At 39.1% G+C, this 27,944-nt stretch overlaps 5 protein-coding genes, 1 non-coding gene and 1 pseudogene across 21 annotated transcripts; 3 read left to right on the top strand and 4 right to left on the bottom strand.

Annotated features, from left to right (window-relative positions):
- Positions 1-7,057: 7,057 nt before the first annotated feature.
- On the top strand, positions 7,058-8,599 carry LOC109125970 (uncharacterized protein At3g43530-like). Its single transcript, XM_087461270.1, has 3 exons — positions 7,058-7,777; positions 7,857-8,018; positions 8,099-8,599. Exons 1-3 carry the CDS (start codon positions 7,058-7,060, stop codon positions 8,597-8,599), a joined length of 1,383 nt encoding a protein of 460 aa, XP_087317396.1.
- A 1,375-nt stretch (positions 8,600-9,974) lies between these two features.
- LOC104709736 (protein FAR1-RELATED SEQUENCE 4-like) lies at positions 9,975-11,453 on the bottom strand. The gene has a single exon (XM_010426300.2). The coding sequence runs from the start codon at positions 11,451-11,453 to the stop codon at positions 9,975-9,977; it is 1,479 nt and encodes a 492-aa protein (XP_010424602.2).
- Positions 11,454-14,297: 2,844 nt separating this feature from the next.
- On the top strand, positions 14,298-16,344 carry LOC104772953 (uncharacterized; annotated as a pseudogene).
- A 655-nt stretch (positions 16,345-16,999) lies between these two features.
- LOC104772002 (uncharacterized) lies at positions 17,000-17,730 on the top strand. Its single transcript, XM_010496640.3, has 2 exons — positions 17,000-17,267; positions 17,338-17,730. Exons 1-2 carry the CDS (start codon positions 17,076-17,078, stop codon positions 17,575-17,577), a joined length of 432 nt encoding a protein of 143 aa, XP_010494942.2. The 5' UTR covers positions 17,000-17,075; the 3' UTR covers positions 17,578-17,730.
- A 70-nt stretch (positions 17,731-17,800) lies between these two features.
- LOC147940358 (uncharacterized protein At3g43530-like) lies at positions 17,801-19,757 on the bottom strand. Its single transcript, XM_087462154.1, has 4 exons — positions 18,862-19,757; positions 18,607-18,768; positions 18,151-18,525; positions 17,801-18,047 (listed from the first exon to the last, which is right to left on the bottom strand). Exons 1-4 carry the CDS (start codon positions 19,585-19,587, stop codon positions 17,925-17,927), a joined length of 1,386 nt encoding a protein of 461 aa, XP_087318280.1. The 5' UTR covers positions 19,588-19,757; the 3' UTR covers positions 17,801-17,924.
- A 1,145-nt stretch (positions 19,758-20,902) lies between these two features.
- On the bottom strand, positions 20,903-27,121 carry LOC104707656 (callose synthase 11). Of its 16 annotated transcripts, none has more exons than XM_087462148.1 (5): positions 26,002-27,117; positions 21,592-25,895; positions 21,284-21,504; positions 21,117-21,198; positions 20,903-21,017 (listed from the first exon to the last, which is right to left on the bottom strand). In XM_087462148.1, the coding sequence occupies exons 1-2, from the start codon at positions 27,010-27,012 to the stop codon at positions 21,603-21,605; spliced, it is 5,304 nt and encodes a 1,767-aa protein (XP_087318274.1). In that variant the 5' UTR covers positions 27,013-27,117; the 3' UTR covers positions 20,903-21,017; positions 21,117-21,198; positions 21,284-21,504; positions 21,592-21,602. The 16 variants fall into 16 exon arrangements, with proteins under 16 accessions (XP_087318274.1, XP_087318275.1, XP_087318276.1 ...); XM_087462149.1 differs by having other exon boundaries at positions 21,288-21,504; XM_087462150.1 differs by having other exon boundaries at positions 21,284-21,484.
- Positions 23,878-23,956, bottom strand: LOC147940357 (small nucleolar RNA J33). The gene has a single exon (XR_015564913.1). It is a non-coding gene; the product is annotated as a small nucleolar RNA J33 (small nucleolar RNA).
- Positions 27,122-27,944: the final 823 nt, after the last annotated feature.

The raw sequence follows: 27,944 nt of genomic DNA, 5'->3' as shown, positions 1-27,944 counted from the left end.
TGGTCTTTCTGAGCTGCTGCTCGAACATCCGATTTACTAGATGCTGGTAGGTTGCTCTGGCATTTTTCAGTCCAAACGGCATCACTTTATAACAGTAAATTCCACGGTCTGTAATGAATGCGGTCTTTTTCTGGTCCTCCGGATTCATGAGGATTTAGTTGTAACCAGAGAAAGCGTCCATGAAAGACATCAATTCGTGTCCCGAGGTGGACACGATCAGCCTGTCGATGTGCGGAAGTGGAAAACTGTCCTTGGGGCATGCCTTGTTTAGATCGGTGAAGTCAACGCAAACTCGTGACTTTCCATTTTTCTTCTTTACAACCACGGTGGTTGCGAGCCACTCTGGGTTTTTTTACCTTGCGGATCTGACCGGCGTTAAGTAGGCGATCCACTTCTTTGTTGATGATTTCAGCTCGCACAGGACCGAGCTTTCTTCGCTTGTGCTTTACCGGCCTGAATGTGGGATCCACATTCAACTTATGTGAGTTGACCTTTGAGCTGATCCCGGGCATTTCGTCAACGGACCACGCAAAGGTGGACATGTTTCCTTCAGGAAAGAGATCAGTTTGGTTCGGAGTTCGCTTTCTAATCTTGTCCTGATCTTGATTTCCTGGTCCGGAAACTTCTCATTAATGAAAATGGATTTGGTGAGGTCACCTTTAAGCTGCTTTCAAATTGGGTTCTTCGTGACCTCGATCTATGGTTTCTATTGGACCAATAGCTTGTGACTTGCGAGATAGCAGCTTCTCGACACTATTTGACTTCCTAAAATTTCCCGAACTCCCTGCGGGGTTGGGAACTTTACACATTGACGCTACGTTGAAGGCACAGCCTTCATATGGAAGAGCCAAGGTGTCCCCATTATCGCATTGTAGGCCGCAGGTCGGTCGAAGACCGTGAATTATACCATTTTGACCACTCCTTGAGTGGAGACTGGCAGAGTTATTGTCCCTAACAACATTGAAGTCTCACTCGTAAATGAAACCAGAGGAGAAGGTGGGCCTATGATGTGTTCTCTTCCGATGCCCATTCTATTAAGCGTCTCCAAGAAGATTAAATCCACCGAGCTCCCAGTATCTATCAGAATTGGGAAAACTTCATGATTCGCGATATCCAGTGATTTGACAAGTGCATCATCATGCGGAGTATTCAGTTCCTTGGTTTCTTTCTCCGAGAAGGTGACTTTGGGTAAATCACTCGTAGTGACTTTAATTCGCTTGGGCTGCGGGTTCTTGAGTTTCCGTTGGTGATCCTTTATGGTTGTATCACCGTCAGCTTGCTTTGGTTTCTTCAATGGTGGGGCATCCTCATCGACCTCGGATACTGCTTTTTGATCGAGCTCGTCGATAGTCACGCTTGGCATTTCACCATACACAAATTTTTCTGCGATAAGGTGCATCAATTTCTTGCAGTCCCGGGTTGAGTGATTGTTTGCTTTATGTAGTTTGCAGTACGCGTTCTCGTCTCGGACCCATTTGTTACTTGGTAGCACTCCGCTCTTAGAACGTGGTGATAATGGAGGTTTGGATGGCGAACTCCTAGGAGAACCTTTTTGCGGAGACTTATCCACGGCGAATGTAGCAAGCCCGGACTTTGGAGTTGGTGAAGGGGTCTTCTTGGCAGGTACTTCAAAACGCGGTTTGGAAATAACCTTATGTTTTTGGCCGCAGCCACTTTCGCCTCTTTGGCAACTATCCATTTCGAAGCCCGATGCAAAGCTTCTGAATGGTAGCGAACCGATTCACAGTCAACTCTTCATGGAATCGAGATACGTGCCATAAACCGTTCTTCAGAGTGGACAAGTCAGTTGAATCTGAAAGCCCTGGAATCTAGACTTGGATTTCCTTGAACTTAGTTATGTATGAGCGAAGTGATTCCCCAATAACTTGGTTCAAGTTCCAAAGTTGGGCATCCGTTACCGCTGTTTCGATCAAGCTGGAATATTGCTTGATAAAAGAAGTTGACAGCTCCGTGAAGTTGTTAACAGAGCCAGCTGCCAGAGATGCGAACCAGAGCAGAGCTGGCCCACAAAATGTTTCTGCGAACAACTTACAGTATCCGGCGTCTGCTTCGTGAGGCTTGAGGTCCACGCGGCTAGCCGTCAGCAAGAAGGTTTTGAGATGAGTAGTCGGGTCTCCTTTTCCTTCATAACTTGTGAACTTTATTTTCTCGGTATCCTTAATGCGAACTCGGGCTATCTGATCGGAGAAAGGAGTTCGCTTAAACTCTTCGATTACTCGGGAGATGTCTGGTGCCGAAGTGGTTGCACTGTGCATCATAGATCACATATCTCGGATCTCGCTCTGCATCCTATGAAACTCGGGGTTGGAAGAATAACCCGGAATAATGTTCTCTTGAAGGACATTTCCTCCCACAGGGAGAGGGATCCGAACTGGAACTTCGGAGGATCCGACGACTTCGACTTGAACCGGAGTATGGCTATCCCCAACCAGCGGTGGTGCTGCCTGAGGAATTGGCTGAGGTGGGAAAGTATTCCCTGGAGTCGCTGTTGTCGTTGCCAGCTGGGAGGTGAACGGCGGAATGATGCCCGTGAAATCTAAAACGCATCATCGCGGGTTTTGCTCGGAGTAAAGGAGATCGACCCAATCGGCATACGCGCGGTGAGAGGCTGAGAGATCGACGACCAAACTGGTGACTGTCTCTAAACGAGTAGAGACCTGCCCTTCCAGACTGTCAAAGCGTTCGGACAAAGCAGCGGAGGCTACTTGCTGATGGTCAGATTTCTCTGCCAAATCCTACAAAAGTTTTTGGATTGTTTCCAAAGTTACCTGGTTGGAGGACTCATTAGCCATAGCGATGTTTGTGTGGCGTGGATCTGGAAGTGGAGTCGGAACTAGCAAGAGTATAGGTGATGGTCACCCTCCTTCTAGCGCCAAATGTGAGAACTGAAGTTACACTTCTATTTTCAAAATGTTTTCCGAGCGGGGGTACTTATCACCGTTCTAGTTCCAAACTGAATGACAACGTAAAATAGCTATTGCGAAGTGAAAAAGTAAAATAGCTATTGCGAAGTGAAAGTAAGATATTATTTTCAAGTAAAAGTTTTCTCGACCCCCCTTTACAATCTCCCAACTCTTCATTCTTATACTGTTGAACTACAATTAATGTCGTAGTCCGTAAATCTCGCCCTTTATTTAATACGATTATGAGAACCTTTGACCGCTTCCCCGAGTTCCGAGGTGATTCATTGTTACGTTTCATCCTTCTTCGCTTCTCCCCGACCATGCTTAATGGGCCGGCCACGCTGCAGGCTTGGTCCGCAATATCCATTAATCATGGGCCTAAACCCACAACTCGAGGTGACGAATTGCGGTACCAACACCCAGGGACTTGGTACAACCATTAACTTGGAAAAGCAAAAACATAGCATACTAAAAATAAAATAGATAATGCATTGAAAAAGTCAATAACGGGCAAAAGTTCTCACAGCTCGGAGAAGGCCTTCTGGCATCAGATATCCCCCTTGCAAGCCAAATCTCTCCTAATCCACCGGGCGAGTTTCCAACACCCTAAGCTTCTGCTCGGACTTCGACGTTGAGCCTTCAAAAGAAGGATACTCAATTTCAAGTCTTCAAGTTCTTGATCGACCCTATCTTTTTTATTACAGTACAATTTTAAAAATTACAAACCTGCAAATGTTTTTCCTTTTGGGACTAATATCTTGGTACAAGAACTGTATTCCTACAAAATTTAAAAACACCAACAACTTTGTGTGTGCTGAAGTAGTATCCCGGACCTAAATGTTACAAAAATAACAGCAGTTAGATTAAAATAAATGGAGAGCTACACGAGAAGCACATATTTAGTCTCCGAAAAGAGAGAGGCTAAACATGTCAAAAACATTACCATTTCAAATCTATTGAACACATATCAAGCTCATCATAGAGTCATATTTCAAATAAACAATAAGAAAAGAACTCATGCAACCTACCAATATTCGCATAGCTCAACTCAGACTACAACAGGATATGAATGCAATGTGTGTCGGCAATGATTACATTAGTGTTAAAATAAGAAAGTTAAAATACTACACAAGGAGAGACTCAATAATAGGGACACAAAACATAGAGTCTGTAGATATACTAAACCTTCAAAAAGATTAAGGAAAATAATTATACAAAAGATAAAATACTCACATACCTCAACCACATAAGGCCTTGGAGATACCTACTTCAGCTCAGCAATCTTCATTCTCTGCTGAAGCAGAGAAAACAAAGTTTTTTAAGAATTATATTGCCTAAATAGGTAGTAAGAAAACTCAGAACAAAGAAACTAACTAGATTACTATAGTTTCTCATCGAATAAGGTGAGGCAATAATTCCACGACAGACCCTTCTTCTTCTTCTTCTTCTTATTAGAGATGTTTTTCTCCTTGTATTTGAATCTGAACATGAATCAAGTTTCTTCTTCAAATCTATCTTTTCCTCAGACAGTCAGACTCATCCATTTTCACATCCTCCTTCCAAAGAAAAAGTGTCGATAAGGTTAAAGATTGATCGACCAACGTTAAGGTCATTCTCATGAGTCAAAAAATAGTCTATAGTCATACCTCAGAGGTACCAGATTCCCGAAAGTTAAACTTCTCAAATATTTTCCTAAATTCATCGTTGTGACCATCTTCATATTCTTTCTTGTTCTAGAACATACTCCACCACAACCTCCTCTGCAATCTATGAAAGAGAAATCGACAAAAGAAACTTGATCATAAACCCTGGAAATCAAACAACCTAAAATTTTCAGAGAGAATGAAACCCTAGGAAAATCCAAGACCAAGGTAGAGAGAACAAAATAGAAGAAAAAACAACGCTGACCTGTTGCTGTAGATCCAAATTTTTCTTACAATGAGAACCACCAGAAACATGAAGATGCAGATTCTGGAACAGCTTGTTGTGCAGAACAGAGAGCTATGTTGGAACAGGAAGCTGCCTCAGATCACAAACACTTGCGTTGCTGACAAAGAAGCGGAGCTGACGTGTCAAAGCATGACTGAATTGGATGAGGTGTTATGTCGAGGAAGTATGTTGACTCGGCATTGAAGATAGAGCTGGAGTCAGGCGAGGAGATATGAAGAATATTCGTCTCGACAATTAAGGAAGGAAGGATCTTGCGGAGCAAGTCATTTCCTTAAGCGAGATACTCTAATATACTCTAGTTGGGATCTTGGGAGTATGTGTATAAGTAGTCTAGGACTAGCCGCAAAAAGGAGTTAGTACTCTAGAGCCATTTGTGAGTGATTGCAAACTTCAAAGCTAACGAAAAGAAGCTAAGAAGGTGACTGTGGTGCTCCTTCTCTTAGATCTACACAAGTGTGTGATTAGATAGACAAGAGAAGTGTGCATCGATTTAATCTTGTAAACGATACCTTTTATCAATAAGATTGAATAGAAAAGCATTGGCATTGTAAATGTAAGAACTACTAATCTGTATTGATTAAAGTAATAGAACAATGGTTTCTTTAAACTCTCTTTTGATTAATAGAAAATTTGTTTACAAGTTAGTTCTAAACAATTTCTTATTCTCTCAAAAACTCTTTTTCTAAGATTATACAACAAATCTTAGAATCCTAAAGAAACCTTAAGCCATCTTTAAGTTCTAAGCTCTTTTTTCTTTTAAAGCTAAAACTTAATGACTAGATAATTTTTTTCTTGTTTGTGCTAAAACTTACAAACAGTTTTTGTATCCTATTTATAGAACTAGACCTATGCTATACAACAAACAAATTCCCTATTTTGTTTCTAATAGGATTCGAACAAATACCTTTTTCTTTATGGAATAGGTAACTGTCCTCTTACTTCATGTTTCATTTTCTTTTGTAAACATAAAACTCTTCAATCTTCTATAAGCACCGTATGTCTTCTAGGATTAAAATCTCTCAGGCCCCTCTTCCTCCAGTTCCATTCTATTTAACCCCCTCTAATAAAAAACATATATTTAAATGTTTGTTTGGTTCAGATAGTCAGTAAAAGACTAATAAATTTAGGATTTTTGACATATTTACAGACCCGACCTCATTTTGGATCTAGATCCATATTAGTTTCGGATATCCATATTAATTTTGGATCTTTTAATTCCCAAATCCTTCGAAACCCTAATTTCATTCTCTTTTTTTTTTCTCGTCTTCTTCTTCTCCGTCTTGGGTCGACGACGGCTACAGAAGAGGATCAGTCTCGTTTCATCTTCTTTTCTTCTCTCTTCTCCCGAAACTCTTTCGTCTTATTCCTCTCTTTTCTCTCAATCTCCTTTCTTCTTCTCTTTGGATAAATCCACCGTGAGAAATCGAATTTTGCCGTCCGTTTTCTCTCAGTTGTCGGTTATTATAAGCCATTCTTTTTGTTTCTTTCTTTTGATCCCTAATTTTGATTGATTGTTGGGTTTAGTTCTCTGAATTGTGTGAAAAAGAATATGAATTTGGATTGTGAGTTTTGAGTTTGGGAATGTGTTTGGGAAATGTGCTAAAAACGTGTTATATTTCTTATACGAGAACATGTGAGTTTGTGTTTGTGTTCGGATTGAGTTTGTGAGATTGTGTGAGTTTGAGTTTGTGTCGGATTGAGTTTGTGAGATTGTGTGAGTTTGAGTTTATGTTTATGTTCAGTTTGTTTTTGTATTTGTATTATATGAGTTTTTATCTCTTGTTGCTTTCGATAATGAGATTGTATGAGTTTTATGTAGATAATGAGACTGCTTTTTAAATTTTGATTTTAATTTGTTGTTGCAGGTACCTATCCAAATGGTTAAAACCAGAGGAGGATCTAATGCAAGAGGTACTACAAGCTCACCCCCTATTAGATTCTCCAAAAGACTAAAGCAATTGGAGAAACAAGGTGAAAATTTAGTGGATGATGTCGTTGAAGATCAAGTAGGTGAATCTGCTCCGTGAATTCATCACCTATCCACCCGAGACATGTCTCTGACCAGGAGGTAATTAGTATATCAATCTTTTATTTTGTTTAGTACAACATATTACAACTAGGTACAACTATGCTGTGACACTTAATTTCTTTGTAAAATTGTGTTTGTATTTCAGGAAACATAGATGGATACAGAGGAGGACACTCAACCTGTTGAACCAAAGTTATATTTTAGTGATCCAAGCGTCTATGGAAATCATGGCAAGATTTCATCAAGGTGTCAAATTGCTAGTACGCTGGATATGTTACAGAAGCTCGAACCATCAGAAAAGGAATGGTTTAAGAAACACAAGCAGTTCAGGCACGTATGGCACATGGCTAGGCACGAAAATAATAAGGTTATGGCAATGTGGATGCTTCTATTACGAACTGCTCGTATAGAGAAACGTAAAGTCTGCTGGTTCGTAGTGAATGGCGTACCCATACGCTATTCAATGAGAGAACATGCTCTCATCACTGGTTTTGATTGCCATGACTATGAGTTAGGATTTAATGAGAAGGAATATGGAAATTTTGACTTTGTCAAAAGGGTTTTTGGGTCTAAAAATGTTACAGTGAAGGATGTGGAAGAGAAGCTAGATTCAATGAAGGATAAATGCAATGGAGATCGCTTGCAAGTGGCTGTCCTTTTATTCTTAGCCAAGGTAATAAGAGGAAAGAAAAAGTATGATAGCATATATCCTTTCATTCTGAAGATAGTGGGTGATTTGAAAGCGGTAGAAACATTTCCATGGGGGCGAATGACTTTTGAAGACAATATCAAAACGATATATCAAGAGATGGAACATTGCAAAGGCAAAGTGCTAGATCAAATGTTATTTCCAGGGTTCATAATTCCTCTTGAGGTAATAGATAAGGACTAATTAATAAGTCTGTTTATTTTCTATGATTTTAAGATATTTGATTGTGTAACATATTTTACAGGTTTTGGCGTTTGAGTGCATTCCCCAGCTGTCCAGAGAATATCAAGAAGTGGTAATAGGCGCTAGAGATGGCTGCCCCTTGATGTGCAAGAAAAAAATCAAAGATTCTTTGATGAAAGGTTATCCACTTGAAGAAATAAATGAAAAACTTGGAACAAATAAGGTAAGATGTTGGTACCATTAGTGGAGTAGCAAAATTTTATAAGATCATTATTTTAATCTTTGTTTTATTGTACTTTACAGGACATCATAAGTATCTTAGAACCATTAGAGGAGCAGCAAGATCTTTTGCATCGCATCATGGAACAACATGAAGATGATGATTTTATGGACCCAATTGCTGATGAATGGAACAAGCGTCTCGATGTAGAGAAGAAGGAGATTTGGTGGGAAAATCTTTATAAGTTAGATATTGCTTCTCGAGGATTTGGAGAGGCAAATGTTCCACAAGTCAAACATTTGGAGGAGCAGCAACAAGAAAACGTGTCAGCAGCTGAACATATGGAGGAGCACCAACAACAAAGAAATCTGACTAGTTTGAAGGAGCTTGAGGAGAGGTTGATGAAAGCCATGGAAAATGGATTCATAGAAGTTAATCAGAAGATAGATAAGAAGATAGATGAATTTGATAGGAGGCTCAAAAATATTGAAAGCTTGGGAATGAATTTCCAGTATAGAGAGAATATTGGGAATGCATTTTCTGCATGGAGAGATGCTGAAGCTGGGAGGACAGAAGGAGAATGAGAAGTTGAAATTCAGATGGGAGAAAGAACAGGAACGGGTCCAGAAAAACAAGGAGAATTTGTGAGTGATATGAAAGAAGGATTTGAGGTTCAGATGAGAGAAGGAATAGAAAAAGAAGGAGAATAAGGAGGAAAAGAAAAAGAAGGAGAAGGAGAAGAAATAGCAAAAGAAGGAGTTGGGGAAGAAGGAGAAGGAGAAGAAGGAGGAAAAGAAGGACAAGAAATAGCAAAAGAAGGAGTTGGGGAAGAAGGAGAAGGAGAAGAAGGAGGAAAAGAAGGACAAGGTGAGCCAGTTGGTGATGGTGAAGGACAAGAAGAAGAAATAGAAAAAGAAGCAGAAGGAGAAGAAAGAGAAAAAGAAGGAGTTGGGGAAGAAGGTGAAGGAGAACATGAAGCTCCGAGAGAGCCAACTGGTGATGGTGAAGGAGAACATGAAGCTCCGAGAGAGAAGAGGAAGCTCCGTCCGTCAAAGTTCATCACTACTCCTTTCACGGCTGCGAAAAAAAAGAAGAAGTGATATTTGTTTGTGTAGTTTTGAAAACTTGTCTGGATATCCAACTTGTCTTTTGTGTATCCTTTATTATGCATCTGATTTTAGGTACAACTGGTGTTTCTAGGGACAAATACGTTCTTGGGTTATTTTCTTTTGTGTTTATTATGCAACTGATTTTAGGTACAACTTGTGTTTCTAGGGACAACTATGTTCTTGGGTTTTTTTGTTTTTTTATTATTATTCTGGTACAATTGAGTAAAGTTAAGTACAACTACGTATCTGTTACAATTGATATTTTGTCCTTTTGGGCCGTCAAAAGTCTACATTGTGACACTTGGCACCGTCAAAGAACATCACATGTATAAAAATTAATTGTTTGTGCCGTCAAAAATTCATATAGTTGTCCAGTTGTACACAGTTGTACTTAAATTAACATAGTTGTTCTTTGTTCTAAAAACCACAAAAATTAGTTGTTCTTCACTCTAGATCAATTTTTTCTAGTTGTACTTATGATATTACATAATTAGAATAGAATCCCTATGTCATCTTGTATATAAATGTTTGAAATCCCCATTATTTCTTGATTCTCATAATTTATGGTCATTATATACAAAGAAACTTTAAAATACCAAGGTTATTTATTGAAGAATTTGGATTTATATGGTTTAGATTTGTTTTTTACATGTGAAGTGGATTATGTTAAAATTTTGTGGTTGTTACATACAAATTAACCTTAAAAGACCAAATTTTTATATTTTGGTTCTAAGTTTTCTAATTTAATTTTATATTTTGGTAATAGACTATAGTTGTACCGGTTGTACTTAGTTGTACCAAGACCAAACACCAACGTTCCTAAAATCATCACAATAAAAGCAATTAGAAATCAATTTTGGTCACCATCATTGTCCAACCACTCACTCGTACCAGTTGGCTTCTTCGACTTCTTCTTACCTCCTTTGTCTCTATCTTCTCCAGCAGATGCGTACCTTTTTTCTTGTCTTCTTCCTTGTTTAACATCATAATCCGGAGGCAAGATTAACCGTTTCATAGTCTCCTCAGGAACTATCCATTGACAACTATTGGGAACCAGATAAATCGTCCTTGAATACGTCAAAACCCAAAGGTCAATCCAGTAATATTTTGAGCACAAGTCATGTAATTGTATCTCAGGATCTGCTTCCTTCTTTGCTTCTCTTGCAGCTGCTACTGCATGCACACATGGATATTTTTCTATATCAAATTGTTTACAGCTGCAAGTTTTGCTTCTCAAATTAACCACATATTTTAGACCATCACTACCTATCACACTATATTCAAGTCGGTAACAGTTTAGCTCATTCACCACCAACAGTTTTGCTTCCTTACATGTTTTGTGAAGTTCTTTCTCCACAAAAGGAACCAGCTTCTGTGCAGTTGATATTTCTGCAGAAGCTTTTCTATGTTTAGCAAACAACTTAATCATTTTCTCGATAATAGCATCTATCATTTGTAACAGTGAGTAGTTCCTTGCATTTTCTAGCACACCATTAATCGATTCAACAGCATTGCTTGTGTCTAGGTTGTATTTTTCTCCAGGAAAATAACATCTAGCCCAGTGCTTTATCTCTGTGTGCTCATGTAGATACAAACGTGCCGAAGGATATGTTGACGAAAAATCACAATAAAGTTGTAAGAACTCTGCCTCCGTATAAGCCCGAGCACATTGCCTGAACTTTTTGGCACATATTGCTTTGTTTACTCCAATAACTTTTCCTTTCACATTCTGAGACAAATGGTAGATACAATGCCCATGGTGAGACAATGGATAGAGCATTGCTATTGCCCTGAGGAGACTGAAGTTTCTGTCAGAAACAAACACAATTTCAGGTCCATATGGTATAAGCGATTTGAGCTTTTCGAGAAACCAAAACCAACTTTCATTATTCTCGCCATCCACAACACCAAAAGCAAGCGGATAATGGTGATGATCGGGATCTTGAGTTGTAGCAACAAGTAGCACTCCACCATATGCAGTCTTAAGGTGGGTTCCATCCAAAATGATCACTTTTCTCATGACTCGGAAGCCTTCAATGGAAGCTCCTAGTGCGAAGAACAAGTACTTAAACTTATGTTCCTCATCCACTTCCACATATGAAACTGTATCAGGATTCATCTTTTCTAACATGAACATATACCAATACATAAGCCTAAAACCTTCCTCTGGTGTAACTCGAACATCATCTGCAGCTTCTTTTTTTCCTCTCCACGCGGTAGAGTATGACACCTGCACACCATATCTTCTTTGAACCAAGTGAATGAGAGCTTTTGGAGTTGGCGTGGCAATTTCACCCGGATAATCTGCAGCCAATAAAGAAGCAACCATATTTGGTGTACCTTTCCTTCTAATTCGCCCTGTACTTGTTCTTGACCGAGAGCATGTATGAATATTTCTATGAGTTCTTATAGAGAAAGGCTTAGACTTATCACTCCTTGCAGCTCTTACATACTAATTGCAACCATTCTGTGCTTCAGAACATTTTGCCACATATCTCAACGGCTCCGACTTCTTTGCAACAAACTCAAAACAATTCTTATGTCCAGCCTTTTCAATTAAACTTTGTATTGCTTTTTTGCTTCCAAATTACTGGCCTATCGTAAAATCAAGACCATCTTCCCATAAAAGAGGTCCAGACTTGTTTCCTTCTACATCTCTATCTTCATTCTCGACCACCTCCAGATTTTGTAGTGATGGTTCTCTTACGTACATATCTACGATACCACCACCACCACTGCCATTCGTTTCACCAACTAGAGCAATCTCTTTATTCGCTCCATCAATTAGAGCAATCTCTTTATTCGCTCCACCATTATCATTCGTTCCACCAATTAGAGCAATCTCTTCATTATTTGGAAGATTTCTTGTTGCCAAATCCTTTATCAAAACTTGATCAAACCCCTCATTTTCATCGATCCCCTGATTTTGTTCTTCATTATTGGTAACTTCGACATGCAAAACACTTCTAAACCCTTATTTAGACACATCCTTTAAATAACACACAACATCTTCATCATCTCGAATATAATTTGGTATTCCCTTATAGTTTGGGAATGAGAAGGGAAAGTAACTAACTCTCAGATTTTTCATAGCCTCATCTACCCTTATCTTGCTGCATATCTTCTCAACCAACTTAGCATATGATACATCACTAGATGATGTCTTCATAAGAAAAGAATACACTTCCTTATTTTCTCTTGAAATCCATCGTACATCTTCTCCGATACTTGAATAATATCCATCATAAAGAAAGCGTATGATTGAAGTCTTTGGCATTGTCACCTGAAAAAGAAAGAGAAAGAAAACAGTCAATTTCCATTTTTTAGTAGCAGTTCATAAACATAGTTGTACCCATTTGTCTGAGTTGCACCAAATTTTTAGATCCTTAATTCCCTACATAGTTGTACCCAATGGTCCCAGTTGTCCCAGATCTGAAATCCCCAAATTTTTTTTACAAAATCTGGCATTCAATCTCAAATTCAACATTTCTCAATCATAATAACCAACGCAAGACCTTAATCCACTAAGAAAACAAGTCTACTAATCTGAACAAGCATAAAGACCAAATAAATTTACAAATCTACAATTTTTTCAATCCAAATTGAGATTCCACAACAATTTCATGAAACAATGTTATATCTAAGGAATATTTAGACAATAAGAGAGATTAAAATTACCTTCAAGTGAGTGTTAATGGTGGATGAAGAAGAAGAAGAAGAAAAGAGGGAGGAGGATTCAAAATCGTTCCAAGAATGAAAGAGGAGCTCAATAATATCGGACCGTTTTATTTGATTTTTGACAAATGAGAGAGGAGAGAGAGTTTTAGTTATTAGTTTTTTTTTTCTTTTAAGATTCAACTTTATTATATAATATAAGAAGGATAGAGAAGGATTTAGATAATATTGGAAAAGATAGGGGGTAGTGAGAATAAGTAAAGGTTTTCCAAATTGGAATTGGAGTAAAAGGGGCTAGAGAGATTTAAATCCTGTCTTCTAAGCTTTTGCGAAACCTCGAGAGTTTTTCGTGGAAACAGTAACGCATTATTAACGGTCATATTCGCCTAATCCCTGAGTAGTATGAGGAGTTATGCGAACGAGAAAGAGTAAAGTGAACCAAGAAAAGATATTAATAAATACACAAAATTCGACGTATGGGAAAAAAAAAATTAATCTCGGTTGGTTGGGTTCGTAGATTGTTGTTCACTTTTTCAATGATTATTTTTCTAAGTTGTGAAAATTGAATTGCCCCTCTACTTTTTGTGAAATGCTTTTCAACAAAGCTTTTCTATGGGGAGTTAACGTCTCAAAAATCCCTAAATTGTTTTGACAAATCTCCTATCTCCTTTTCTATTCTTCATACCCTCATTTTTTTTAATAAGAGATGGTGAAACGATTTTAGCCTTCTAATATCACTGATTTAGATTAAATTTTTAAATAAAAAAACAAACTCAACTCTCGTTTTCGACCCGAGAAACCCACCTGGTTACTCACGTCTCAATCCAGCCGCCGGCGATTCTTCCGTCGTCGGAGCTCCTACTGCTGTCGTTCTTCACCAACTCGATTTGAATCAAGTTGTTCTTCAAAATGCAGGTGCATTACTTCTCATTAGAGTAGCTTTTGGTTGAATTTGTTTTTGATTTGTAAATTCAGAAATTCAATTGGATTTAGATCGAAGAAAGCTTAGCACATTGGGTGTTTTACAAAGGTTTATTGGTCGATTGAGCTATATATTAGATAAGAAATGGATTTGGCTTTCGATTTCAGTGAATTAAGGAGATTAGAACTCGTTTACCATTCGATTCGATTTTGATAGGAGAGAGAGAATGTGGTGAAACTGGTAATACTGGTATATTTAGTAAAACTAGTAAAACTAGTAGTAGTACTAATTATGATTTTTTTATATTGGTTGGTTTGGCAGGATACAATATGCGAGAACGTCAGCCTACATTTTAAATTTGAAGGACGCATGTATAGTATAATGTTCAAGAGGAATATAACATTGTTGATGTTAAAAGCAAGGATACAAAGGAAGCTTGGGTTTGTTGAAAGTAACGTTCAGTTGCAGCTGAGCTACAAGCCACTACTGGTAGAAACATTTGAGCATTGTGAGCTTAATGATGATGAGGATGTTAATGTTTATCTAGACTCTGTTAATTATGAGAAGCGAAGATGTATGTTGTTTGTGAATGTCATCCCTTCTGAGCCTCAGCCTGAGCAAGTTCCCATAGTGCCCATAGTGCCCATAATGCCCATAGTGGACCAAAGTTCTGTCGGTATGAAATTTGAAAACCAACATGCGAAGGATGGTGAAATCGGACCTAACGCCATTGTTGTCTACGTAGGCAAAGAAAAGGCTGTAGAGGGTGATTCTAATAAAGAGGGTGAAGCTGAATCACGTGATGAATGTACTGAGCCACGCCCTGTTGTAGAACCGTGTAAGTATATTGAACCATGGGATGACGGTTTGGATCTGACTAAACTTCAAGAATTTCCAAACAAGAAGGCATTGCAAGATGTGGTGGATAGAGCTTCATTCGCTAACTGTTTTAGTTTTGAAATAGTAAAGTCGGACAAGGTGCGTTATGTGGTCAAATGTCCTAAAGAAGGATGTAATTGGGGTTTACGAGGTGGTAGGATTCGAGATACATATATTTTCTCGATTAGAAGGCACAACAAGATGCATACATGCTCTCGGGCTAGTCAAAGTTCAAGCAACAGTAAGAGACAAGGCACTCCAAAATTAGTTGCTTCTCTTTTACATGGTGATTATCCAGGGCAAATGGAAACTCCACCTCCGAAAATTATCATGGATCTTGTCAAGACAAAATTAGGTGTTGATATATCATATTCCACGGCGTTGAGAGGGAAAATTCAAGCTGTTACTGATTTGAAAGGTAGCCCAGAAGAAAGCTACAAGATGCTGCGATGTTATCTTCACATGTTAGAGAAAGTTAATCATGGTACAAGATCATATGTGCATTGCAATGAGAATAATAAATTCATGTACTTGTTCATAGCTTTGGGAGCTAGCATTGAAGGATTTAAAGTCATGAGGAAAGTTATAACTATGGATGCAACTTTTCTAAAGAACGGATATAAGGGTGTTCTTGTTTTTGCGTCGGCTCAAGATCCTAACCGTCACCATTATCCCTTGGCGTTTGGTGTTCTTGATGGTGAAAATGATGCAAGTTGGAATTGGTTTTTGGAGATGTTGAAAAACAACTGGGGATTCTTCTGAAATAGTATTTATGACTGACAAAAATACAAGTCTCATTACAACCATAGCTAATGTGTATCCTCTGGCTCATCATGGTTTTTGTATATGGCATTTATCCCAAAATGTGAAAGGTTATGCTCGTAACGTCAACAAAGACGTTGTTGCATGGAGATTCATGGAGTGTAGTAGGTTTTACACAGTGGCTGAGTTCAACATTGCTTACGCTTCTTTTACGACAAGATATCCTTCTGCTGCCAAGTATCTTGAAGAATCTACCCAGAAAGAAAGATGGGAAAGATGTGTTTTTCCAGGAGATAGATACAACCTAGACACAAGCAACTGTGTTGAATCGTTGAACAGCGTATTTAAAGATGCAAGGAGGTACTCCTTGATACCCATGCTTGATGCAATACTTAAAAAATTCTCTGAATGGTTTAATGAACATCGGAAATATGCTGTGTCTGGATCAGTCGCAAATAAATTGGTGCCTTTAGTGGAGAACTACTTACATGATTTATGGGCAACTGCTGAGAAACTAAAGGTGATAGAGCTAAATGGTTTCAAACTTGAATACAATGTCATTGACAGTGACGGAAAGCCTTATTTGGTGAAGTTGCGATTGAGAAGTTGCAGGTTTTTCGATATACAAAAGTATCCTTGTGTGCATGCATTGGCGTCTTTCATTACATTCCAAAAATATGGAGGTAAGGATATCGAGTTACATGAGTTGTGTTCTAAGTATTATTGGACGGAGCTGTGGGCAATTGCATATTGCAGGACACTTTATTTAGTACCTGATAAGTCTCGATGGGATGTCCTAGATGAAGTCCAAGATATGCAGATCATGCCTCCGAATCGGAAAATAAAAGGGGGAAGAAAGAAAACAAAAAGGTATGCATCTGCTGGGGAAAAACGACCAAAAACTCGACCTAGGACGCAGAATAAAAGGCGCTGGAAACAAGGACTCCAATGGTTGTTATTTGGAGATAATGTTCATGTTTGATTCACCTCTTCATGTATCAATTGTGTTTGGTTTGAAACTTAATGTAAAAATTGGTTTGAAACTTAATTTGAAGTCTATTAATGTTTTCTTCTTTCAAAATGTGTATATAAGAGAGTAGAACTGGCACAACTAAGATAAAACTGGTAAAAATAATAAAATTGGTACTACCTAAAACCAATACATATTGTATAATACATGTGTATAAATGTTCTACATAGGTTTCTACTATAAATGAATAATTTTTGAAAATATACTAATTTTAATTTATTTATGAAAGAATCTCAACAAATGTTTCCTTACACTTTTAATGTCACTTTGTAAATAATTACCAAGTAAGCATGAAAAAGTTATAGAATTATAAGTTTTAACTTATGAAGTTGCAAAAAGCTTGTAATTGTATGTTACTTAAGTTTAATCAACTGTAAAACTAAAAAAAGTAATGCTAAGGTTTAGTATAACTAATTAAACTGAGAAACCTCTAAAGTACAACTATTTGCAAGTTTAGTGCAACTGCATTAATCGGTAAAACTGTGTGTGAACACGCAGTGTGAACGCACACATCTTTTACACGTGGCCAGAATTTCGTTTTTTCTTTCTTTCTTCACCACAGCCCCGAAGATTTATCTTCCTCATATCCATTCATTCATTTTCTTCGAAACCTAAAGTACACCTTCTCTCCTTCTCTCATCTTCAAAGTCGCATTCTAGATCTATTTCTCTCCTTCTCAAACTATGGAACAATTTGAAACCGACCCATATTATGTTGATCAGAAGAGGGCGAGGAAGTTAGAAGCGTGGCGACAAGCCATAGCCGATGGTGATTTGGGCATGCCTCAAATTTGCCCATGTGGCGAACGAATCGTCAATGAGATCTCTCCAACAGAAACAGAGAAAAAGAGATGGTTTACTTGCGTTAAGTATAAGGTAAATTAAATTAAATCAAATACAATTGAGAGACCTGAGTATGATGTCTGTTCGTTGATATATTTTGCAGGATGATGGATTGCACAGGCGGAAAAATTGGGCTGATGCAATTGAAGAAGAAACCCAAACCTTAAGGAAGGATGTTGATAACCATTGGGAGAGATTGAAGGAATTTGAACCCCATCATACTAAGATCTATAATTTGCAGATGCAGCTTAAGGAGAAGAGTGACGAGATTGCCAAACTAAGGGAGGAGGTGGCGTTGCTTACCACTCGAGTCGATCTCCTGGATAGGTTGTGTTTCGATTGATATTATATGAGTCGATCTCATTCTACGTTGGTTTAAAACTTGTTGAATCAGTTTCTGTTTCTTATCTTTTCCTTGAATTCTCTTGTTGAATCAATTTCTTATCTTTCATGTGACTTCTCTTGTTGAATCATGATGTTCTATCTCTCTTTTATGTGACTTCTAGGATTATGCCTCCTTCTTAAATTGAATCATGTTCTATATTTTTCTTATATGAATTCTCTAGTTTTGTTTAGTTTTACGTAGTTTTACCAAAAATACGAACGGCAAATCCAAGAAAATAACGTAGTTTTACATAGTTTTACTAGTAATACTAGTACCAATCGCAAAACCAAGAAAATAATTAAGTTTTACATAGTTTTACTAGTACTACGATGACAAATCAAAGAAAATAACATAGTTTTACTACTTCTTAGACCTTTTTCTCTTCGTCCCTCTCCCTCCTTCTTGCGAAGTACTCGGTTGCTCATCATCTACATGCGCCGGACATGAAACCAAATTTTGTTAACACCTTCTAGTATTACCAAGTATTACTATAGTATTACCAAGTATTACTATAGTATTATGAAGTATTACCTTTGATTTCTCTTGCTCTTTCACATATACTTCCAACGGTTCGATCCTTTTTTCAAGCCCATCAATCTTCGCAGAAATGTTATCGAACTGAGTTTTCATATCCTGCTTCATGGTCCTTAGAAGATCCACCAACTCAATAGTATCTTCTCTCAGTTGTTCATTGGCGTCTATTTCCTCATTCGCATCATTTTGTCCTGAACGAGTAGCCACATCGGCTGTGTACATCTCCTCCAAAAGTACAGGTAGTCCTCTACGAAGGCGCCACATCCAACTGGCAACTACGACATCATGGGTATCGTCTTCCTCAGCTTCTTCCATGATTAAATCGAGAAGAGGAATTTCTTCATCAATATGAGGGATCACACTAGCAATTGCCTGTGTAAACGACCTACTTTAGATACATTACAAACCAATTTATTCAAATGATTAATAATTTCAATTGTTAGGATGACTAACCTTTGTTGTACCAAGTGTATCACCTATATTCTTTAGAGGAAAACCTTTCTGACCGGTACTCTTAAATTTCTTCCTGCACATCCTATGACAAGTTGCATCCGCCTCAGAAATTTGGTCAGTGTAAGTGTTCGCCAAAATTGGAACTGCCTCAAATAGTAAAAACTACACAACACACAAAAAAAAAAAAAAAAAAAATCAGCTTCACTTATAAGAAATATCAACAATGAGAAAACTTCAAATTTTAAACTAACTAACCTCCAATGGAATACAGAAACTTGGAACAGGCAATATCACATTCTCTTTATGCACGACCCCATTAAAATGCCTCATTGTATGGGAAATCTCTTCTAGCATGTTCTCGAATGATAATCTCCCCCAAGGAAAAGACACACAAAAACCTAGATCATTCACTGCTCTTACAACAAAATCATCGATACCCGCAGAATCTTTCCCCGAGTCTTTTGTATAGCCTACAATGATGCTTCCTAAAAAGTAGAGAACCGCCATCTTCAACCTATCACGAGTACGATCTGGTTGCATTACCATTAGCTTTCCCCTCACATCTTGAAGTGTAATCTTTTTTTTTCGTAAAAAATACTTCCTTCGAAACTCGATACCCCCGGCTTCCTTGTAATCAAGTGGATAGCACCGACAATCTAATCCAGACATCAACGCATGTTCTCTCAGACCATACCGGATTGGAACACCATTCACAACAAACCATGCTTTCTTCTTTTTTTCGATTTTAGCCGTTCGAAGTAAGAGCAACCACATTCCCATAAGCTTGTGGTTCGGTTCCCTTGGCATGTGGAAAATGTGCTTGAATTCTGGATGTTTCTCAAACCAATCCCTCTCAGAACTAGTCAGTGGATGCTCTAATTTATCCAGCGTTTCCACAGTTTCAAAAATATGACACCTTGTCGATAGCTTGATTTTCTTGTTGTACTGACTAGGCTCAAAGTGCATTCCTAAAGGTTGCATCGCTTCTGTTTCTTCCTCTGATTCCTGCAACAATATCAGTTTTACATGAGTTATACCAGTTATACAACAACTAGTTGTACCAGTTCTACTAGTTCTACACCACCTAGTTGTACCAGTTCTACTAGTTCTACACCCATTAGTTGCACCAGTTCTACCAGTTCTACTATATCGATTTCAAATTCCAATTCAATTCTGAAAGAATGACACAGACTTGTTGTACTTACACTTGCATCGTTGTGCTCCTCGTGCTCCCTCTCACTTTCGCTTGTACTCCTTCTCGAGTTACCTACCGAGTTCGAACTTCCCTCCTTATCTTCTTCTTCTTCTTCTTCTTCTTCTCCTTCATCGTCTTTTTCTTCTGATTCTTCTCCTTCATCATTTTCTTCTTCCCCTTCATCGTCTTTTTCTTCCCCATCTTCACCTTCTTCTCCTTCATCGTTTTCTTCTTCCACTTCATCGTTTTCTTCTTCCCCTTCATCGTTTCCTTCTTCTCCTTCATCGTCTTTTTCTTTCGATTCTTCTCCTTCATCGTTTTCTTCTTCCCCTTCATCGTCTTTTTCTTCCCCTTCTTCACCTTCTTCTCCTTCATCGTTTTCTTCTTCCATTTCATCGTTTTCTTCTTCCCCTTCATCGTTTCCTTCTTCTCCTTCATTGCTTCCTTCTTCTTCTCCATCGCTTGATTCCACAGAAGTAGATCTCTTGTTATCTCCTCCTTCTTCATCATCTTCTTCTTGATTACTTGATTCCGGAGTACCGGATTTTGCTTTCTCTCCTTCGTTCGCATTTTCTCTTCCGACCACCGGATTGGGTTCCTCCGAAACTCGACTTTCACTTTCTTCTGCCACCATACTCAAAGCTCTCTCTCCTCCTACTGTCGTCGGACTCAAACCCGACACATCTACTTCCGGCGAATCGAATTTTGCTTTCGAACCACCATCTCCTTGTGAGATCTTCTTCTCTTTCAGACGCTCTACTCCTCCTCACACGACCCCCCCCCCTTGTTTTCACCATCTTCTTACTCGATTTTTGGTTGATTGAAAGAAAACGAGAAAACCCTAGTTCTACAGTTTCACCCAAATCGATTCGAGTTTCCCGAAAAAAGAGAAGAGTGACGAGAGAGAGCGGTTTTAATTTACAGTTTTTTTAAAAAAAAGAAACCGATTCAGTTTTTTGGATCTTAGATCCGATTTCGTTTGGTTGGATGGATACTACCCATGTATTTTTTTTGTAAATATCTTAGTTTTCTTTGGACAAGAATATAAAACAACACATTCTTGATTTAAAAAAAAATAAAAAAAGAAAGAGACTTTTGAGATTGTCACAAATCTTTGTTATAATGCTTTGTTATAATCGTGAGAGATTACCGTAGAAATAATTCTCGTGGATTAAGCAATAAATCTGAATCAAAACACGACAAACGATTTGAGAATCTGTAAAGAAAAAAAGAAAAAAGTGAATGACAAAAAAAGATTCTCCACAAGGAAAAAATATGTGCAAAAGAGTGTTTAAAGCAAGAGTCAGATCTGTACAAGACCGAAACAAATGGTGCAGCCTGAAACATATCTTCATTTTAAAGCCCCTAAATATTAACCTCTCACCAAATCAAGAACCCTGCAGTGTGACGGAATCATCCATTAATTGTATGGTCTCTTGAGAAATCATTAGCTGACACCCAAAGTGAAAAGATAGATCATACCTACGTTTACAAACACGCCTAACCAAGGTCAACTTCAAAATGCAAACACCCTAGCCTTGCTACCGTAAGCTGGTGCAGCGCCGCAAAAAAGTGGAGGAGGATATCAAACCTGGCTACTTCAAGTGAATTCTTTTGCCAGAGAGAATGATATCTTCGACTTATAGCTCCTATAATGTCTTAAACCTTCCCAGACCAGTTAATCTTCAACAAAATTAAGAATTCTGCAAATCTGAATAATGAATTCAATCTTACTATTGGATATACTCAAGAGTAACCAGTTACATTAAAAAAAAAGGTTTGATCCATACCTTTATTTGCTTCAAGTGGATTTTTTGCCAGCGAGAATGATAGAGATCTGTAACCCTCTGCTAAAAGCTTCATTGAACAAAATCCGTGTTTGCATATTCTGAAAACCGGGCAACCATGAAAGCAATGCAACTGGAGCCATAACTATCAGCCCAAAGAAGAGGTCGTAAAGGCGAGCAACAGAGATTACTGTGTCCCAAACCACTGTTGATAACAGAAACGGTTTCAATACTTGAGCTATGGAAATCAATCCCCAGCCTGTGGGAACAAAAGCCAAGAGACTAATCAACAAATCAACAACTGTAAGTTTAGTGAACTGCAGCATCAGCACGACCACAAGAACCGTGAGGACGATTACTAAGAACTGAATGAATCGGTATTTAATATGCTCCTTGACAGAATATTTCTTCTGAGCATAGATTGTTGTGATGTATATCGCAGCAATTCCGATGATGCATCCCCAAGAAATCAAGTATACCCCAATACTGGTCCGCTTCTCTGCGATGCGAAGATGGTACACAATACTGTACTGGAAAAAGAAGAAGCGAAGATCAAGTATAATCTCAAGCAGTTTCCCCCACACTCCGGTTGTTTTGAGATGCTCTTGTTCCTCATTCCACCACGTAAACCAACTCTGATCTGCTTTCGTAAACAACCCGCCTCTAGACCATAGCCACGCAATGAAATCGTCAAAATCATACACTGTTTTGAGCCAGTCAAAACCAGACGGGTTAAACAGAAATGGAGAAATAATCCAAGATGTAATAAGGAACCAGCTCGATATCGTCATCAGTATGTAAACAAGCGAACTCTTAGCCAATGGGCTATAAGCCGCATATACCAACAGAATAATCGCGAGCTCAATAGCCTTGATGAAATGAGTTCGAGCATACAATCTGTAGTTCTCGGCAAATTTCTTATGCTCCACTACGAACCCTCTTCCAGTTGCACGATACTTGGCTCCACCATGGAGTATTGTCCGGCCAAAGTAATGGGTTCGAGTTCCCATGGAAAACGTGTAGAAAAACGATGCAAGTTGCAGCTGCATTGTTATGAAGTCCCAAATCGCTGGAAGAAACCCACGCTCCAGAGAATTTTCAAGAATCATTGGAAGTGCAGTGAAAAGTCCTAGCTGAATAATAAATTGTTGATTCAAGATTGCAGCAAGAGCTTCATTGCTGTTACTCCTATCCTTTGCTATTTTCTCAACACCACTAAGTGCTAGATAAAGCCGACCCCACAAGAATGCATAAACTGTAAATATTATCAACATTGTGTTGAAGTAGTAGCCAATCGTTGTGTAGAAGAAAGAGAGCATTCTAAAAAAGTCCAGCCTGTGACCTAGCCTGTATACATCTCTGCTCAATGCTTGCTCACCATTACCACTCGCTACCTTGGCTTCAAACATAGAGATCTGATTCAAACCCACATCCCTTCCTTTGCCTACCTGAATGTATTCATGGTGTGTCACGTTCCCACCTCTTAAAGTACAATTGAATCCAGCAAATATATCCTCACTGATATTTATAACTCTTGAGGCCTTGCTAATTCCACCCCGAGGCAAAAACCAAAACCGATCAAATACATCCGGATGACCATAATGCATCCTCACTTTCAGTGGGTTGGCAAGAACACGCTGTCCTAAGGTTACAAAACTTGTTTCCTGAGCAGACATGAACCATGCGAGTGAAGATACCGAACCAGTGAAAACTTTCTCACGGACTCCAAGAATAGTGGGCTTCCTTATGCCATAGGTAGTCTTGAATGATTCCAACAAGTTCCTCATCTTAAGAGCCTCCTCAAAATGGTTATCTTGATTCATATCAATGGTCTGAATCGCATCTCCTCGTGTAAAGATTAGAGCATGGTTTTGGTTTTCTGGTTTTCCCTCGCCAAGCTTCAAGGGGCCTGGTAGTCTGATACGATAGACCTCGACCTCTCTTTGAAGTTGTTGATCAAATTTCACAAGAACCGAGTAGTACTCGACCTCCCTTCCCAAGATGACCTCATCAATATATGCAATACGGAGAGCCTCATGATTTTTCATCAGGAACAGAATCTCCTCAGCTCTATGGTCCCCCCTTGCTTTATGCTGTCCATATACTTGGCATGCCACAACATATGTGAATTTCATCATTGCACTCCCATACTCGGACCCTTTAAGCAAATGGGTTATACCACTAGCCATTCTGCTGATTTCCTGAGAAGGTGTTGGCTGCAGTGTGTTATCCCCACCATCATTTGTGTAGTAAGAACGACGTGCCTCAGGAGCAATCTGAGTTCCCATCCTGATGTCCATTTCAGAAGCAGAATCAAGAAAGGCAAGCTTCTTCAAGGCACTATAATAATACATCATCCCTCGCACTGTTCTGGACAACGTCTGTCCCCTATATGAAGCCCAGAGGCGAAGATCTCTAACCTTCTTCGACCAAATATCATTCTCATTTTCTGCTCCCTCTCTACGCATCCGCTCCACAAAATTCACCCATTCGTCCTCATAGATTCTTTGAAGGTAGAATAGGGTAGATATTCCATCCTCATTCTCAGCTCGGAGCATTTCTTGCCGATACATCACCTCTTCGTCATAGTAAGGAGTCAACACGCTGAAAGCCATCATCTTTTCTACACTGGGAGCCTGGGGCATGTTCATAAAGAGAGAGTTGCTAAAGAAAGCAAGACGCTCTCTGGCCTCAAGATTCTTTGGCACATTATGCATTGGATCTCTAGAAGTAAGAATTGTATGGACCCGACGAATCTGCCTATAAAAGACAACATCATCAAGAGGAGGGAGATTAATGGCATTGACAAACAGCAATTCAGTGCCTGCATCCAAACTAATGGGTGCCAAGCCAAGCTGTCGTAACTGCGGAGTGCTCCTCCTAATTCTTGGAAACTCCCATGCACAGAGTTCATACAGAGCTTGCAGTATATTCACGATCCTGAATACTTTCTTTTCTGGGTCCATCAGACGCTCAAGAAGTGATATCAGCTTTTCATGAATCCGAAGTAGTACCGTCAGCTTATATACATCAGTTATCTTTTCGTTTTCCATATTTTCATCAATCTCCATAAACAACCTGTTCAGTATGGATTCTTCCTCTGTGCCATTTTTAACAATTTTAAGAATCACAAACTTGATGCTATCAAAAGCTTCTATAACAGCACAACGCCTGTACTCACTGCTACAGATTTTTGACCAAAGCCAGCGATCAGGAGCGTCACAGAGCTCGTTTGCCTGACTTAGAGCAAGCAGGAGCTCATTGCAAAGGAGGAAACACGGCCAACGGATAACCCGAATATTCCAACAATTAGGCGGCAACTCTAGCAGCTCAACCTCCCTGTCACTAATTAGGTCTTCCTCCCTAAATGTGAGGATTATCTCATTCCAAATCAGGGCAAACCAAGTTGCTTCAACTTGACTGGATTCGATCTTGTTGAAAGGCTGACCAATTCCATAGCGCAATTTCAGCCGGTGTATAGCATCACGAGCCTTCTTTAGCATTGTTGCTTTAGGGCTCAGAAGATGCTCTTCAGGTTTAAGGTTAAACTGCATAGCACTTGAGAAAAACTGAAATCTAAGTCTCAACTGATCAATGTTCCGGATCTCCCCCAAGTGAGAAAACAGACCAATTGTTGCACCTACAAGGGATGAGTAGATCGAGTACCAAATTTGCAAATCCATCAGGTAAACCAAAATCACAGGGAGCCAGAGCATCCCTACTGCTATCCTGTGAGTGCTGCCAAAAAACTCATGCCAATTGTAGGTCGCATTCTTAAGGTTTAGCAGTGCCCTGGTCGGAGCAATAAGAGGCTTAATTTGTAAGTAGTAACTGAATATGAATTTAGAGGCCAATACAACAATCCAAAAGACTGTATATTTGAAATTGTCCACCAGGCCTTCCCTCATCCCACGACCAACAAAAGTCTTGCTATAGAACCACCATGTCAGAAAGTATACAACTCCCAGATTCAGCTCCTCGATCCAGTTTCTTACCCAAGGAACAATAAAGAGTACAAGAGCCAATAACTCAGGCATAACATACACGAATACTACCTTGAGAAACACGATAATCCTATCGTTTGCAGCATCAGACCACCTACCATCCTTAATTTTCTGGCTCCAAATCCTTGCATAGAAGACCGAAAACAAAACTGTCCATGCCACAGCCACAACGAACTTCAAAATTAATCTGATGAAAAGCCAGACAGTTTCTTTGCTCACCAAACTGTACTGAGTACTAGCATCGAGCACAGATTGGAGCAACCTCAAGCCCGCCCATGTAATGAAAACAGTCAACAATGCAACCTGCAAGTAGAAGAACAGATAATGTCTTTATATATGTACCAACAAACACAACTCAACACTCTTATATGGTATATAGATTAAAAAAACAAAGTAAACGTTTTTAGACCTTTACATCAGGATCTTGCCAAGGAAACCGAACATCACTGGTAGCCACAATAATAGCTGCCTGCAAGTAGAGAAGCAATAGAATCCATAACCGATCAAAGCTTCTATAGACATTCCAAAATGATCTTTGCTCGACAAAACCAGTCTTCCCAACTCTACTGCTTTTAGGTGTCGTATCGAAGAAATTACTGGAATAATCAAGAGGCCATTTAAGGCTCTTCAAGGCTCTCTTACTCCAAAAGTACTCATTGATGTCGTCGTAGTTTCTCCAAGCAGAGTGTGGCTTCGTCCCATTGTTGCTACTCTCAACCTCCGTCTTAACCGTCTTATAAATCGGCATGACCACACTCTTGAGGAAGGCACAATCACCGGAGAAGGAAGGCCAGTAAGGCATTCCGGTCATATCATCAAACTCTCCGTCGAGGACTTTGTTGAGCTCCATAGCCATGTGGTGGAAAATGTAACACAGACACTCAGGCATGAACCTGAGATTCGCAGATTCTCCCCAAATCAAGAGATAGAGAGCTACATAGAGAAGCTCACGGCGGAGATTCAAAACAACATTAGTTTGATGACGGCTCTGGGTAGGGCTGGTGACGTGGCACCTCACTCCGAGGAAGGAACACCAATTCGTGTAGTTCCGGAGAAGCTTCTTGCGAAATCGACGGAGAACAGTGGGATCGAGACCGTCGGGATGAAGCGGCGGCGGTTGAAGTCGCATTTGAGAGTTAGCCAAGTGGAGGACGAGATTCTCTCGCTGGTTCCGAACGTTGTCGATTTGAAAACCAAATAGAAGACCAAGCCAGTCCATCAAGTCCATGCGAGTTGTGAAATCAACAAACGGAGGTTTGGGAAGGTCTCCAACTATTCTAAGCGCCGCCGCCGCCGCTCTAACCTCCGGGTAACGCAGCGACGGATGCTCCGTTAAGAAATCATGAATCGGAATGATATTATACACCTCAAGCGACGGTGACGCCGCGGTGGTGGCTACCGATGGCCGCTGCCTTCTCATCGCCGGCTAACGGTTTCTTTACTTAGAATCTTTTTTCAAAAATTACTTCATCTTTTTTCGTTTCTTTAAGTTTTCAAAGACAGTGACGAAACGAAACTGTGTTAATGGAGAGATAATAATAATGATATTACCAAAAATAATAAAAGAGATAACGATATGTGTCTCGTCGTACAAACAATACATGCTCCTTAAAGGTATTGACCGTTCGATTGATTGATGGCTATGATCTAACGGTAGATATTAGGTAAACCGAGCGTCCACGAAACAGAGACGTGTAGGGTTATACGACACGTGCGACAAACGCGCGTGTCAGAAACTCGAGAGAGAATCTCTGAAATCGAGAGAGAAAACAAGACAAAAGAGCATTTATATCCGTTATATTATCCTCGTGGGCTATGAAAACGGCAACGTTTTTAATGAAGGTTAGAGTTACCATTGAATTGGATAACGACTCCGTATTGACTAGGATTGAAGATATAAACTGAGAAAGGCAATTATATTTTGTGGGATTATTAACTAGTGATGGTGCGGCTGATGAGTGAAAGTGATGGCACTTTTGCGTTGTTTGAATCCTAATCTTTTTCAGATAATCATATAATTAGAATGTAATGAACAAAACTCTTTTGCTAAACTTACGGCACGGTGTCATTCAGAATATGACAGTCGAAACAAATAAGGAATCACGTTCTTAAGTTGGATTTTGACACTCCAAAAAAAATAGAGAACTTCATAGAACCCGGCAACATCGAATCTTTGTGTCTTTTAGTTTGTCTTTTTATCTGAAATACAATAACCTTTTAAAAATATGATAAGATTCAAGACCATAGCTTTATGCTCTTTCCAAAAATAAAATGCTTTTTTCTTTTACCTCTCTGGCATCCATATGCATTATACTTATATGATTGATTACATTGGGAGTATGGGACTCGTGA

This window comes from Camelina sativa, chromosome 8 (assembly GCF_030686135.1).
Source record: "Camelina sativa cultivar CO46 ecotype springtype chromosome 8, ASM3068613v1".
Taxonomy (NCBI): Eukaryota; Viridiplantae; Streptophyta; class Magnoliopsida; order Brassicales; family Brassicaceae; genus Camelina; species Camelina sativa.
This window is presented reverse-complemented; position numbering and strand designations above follow the sequence as displayed.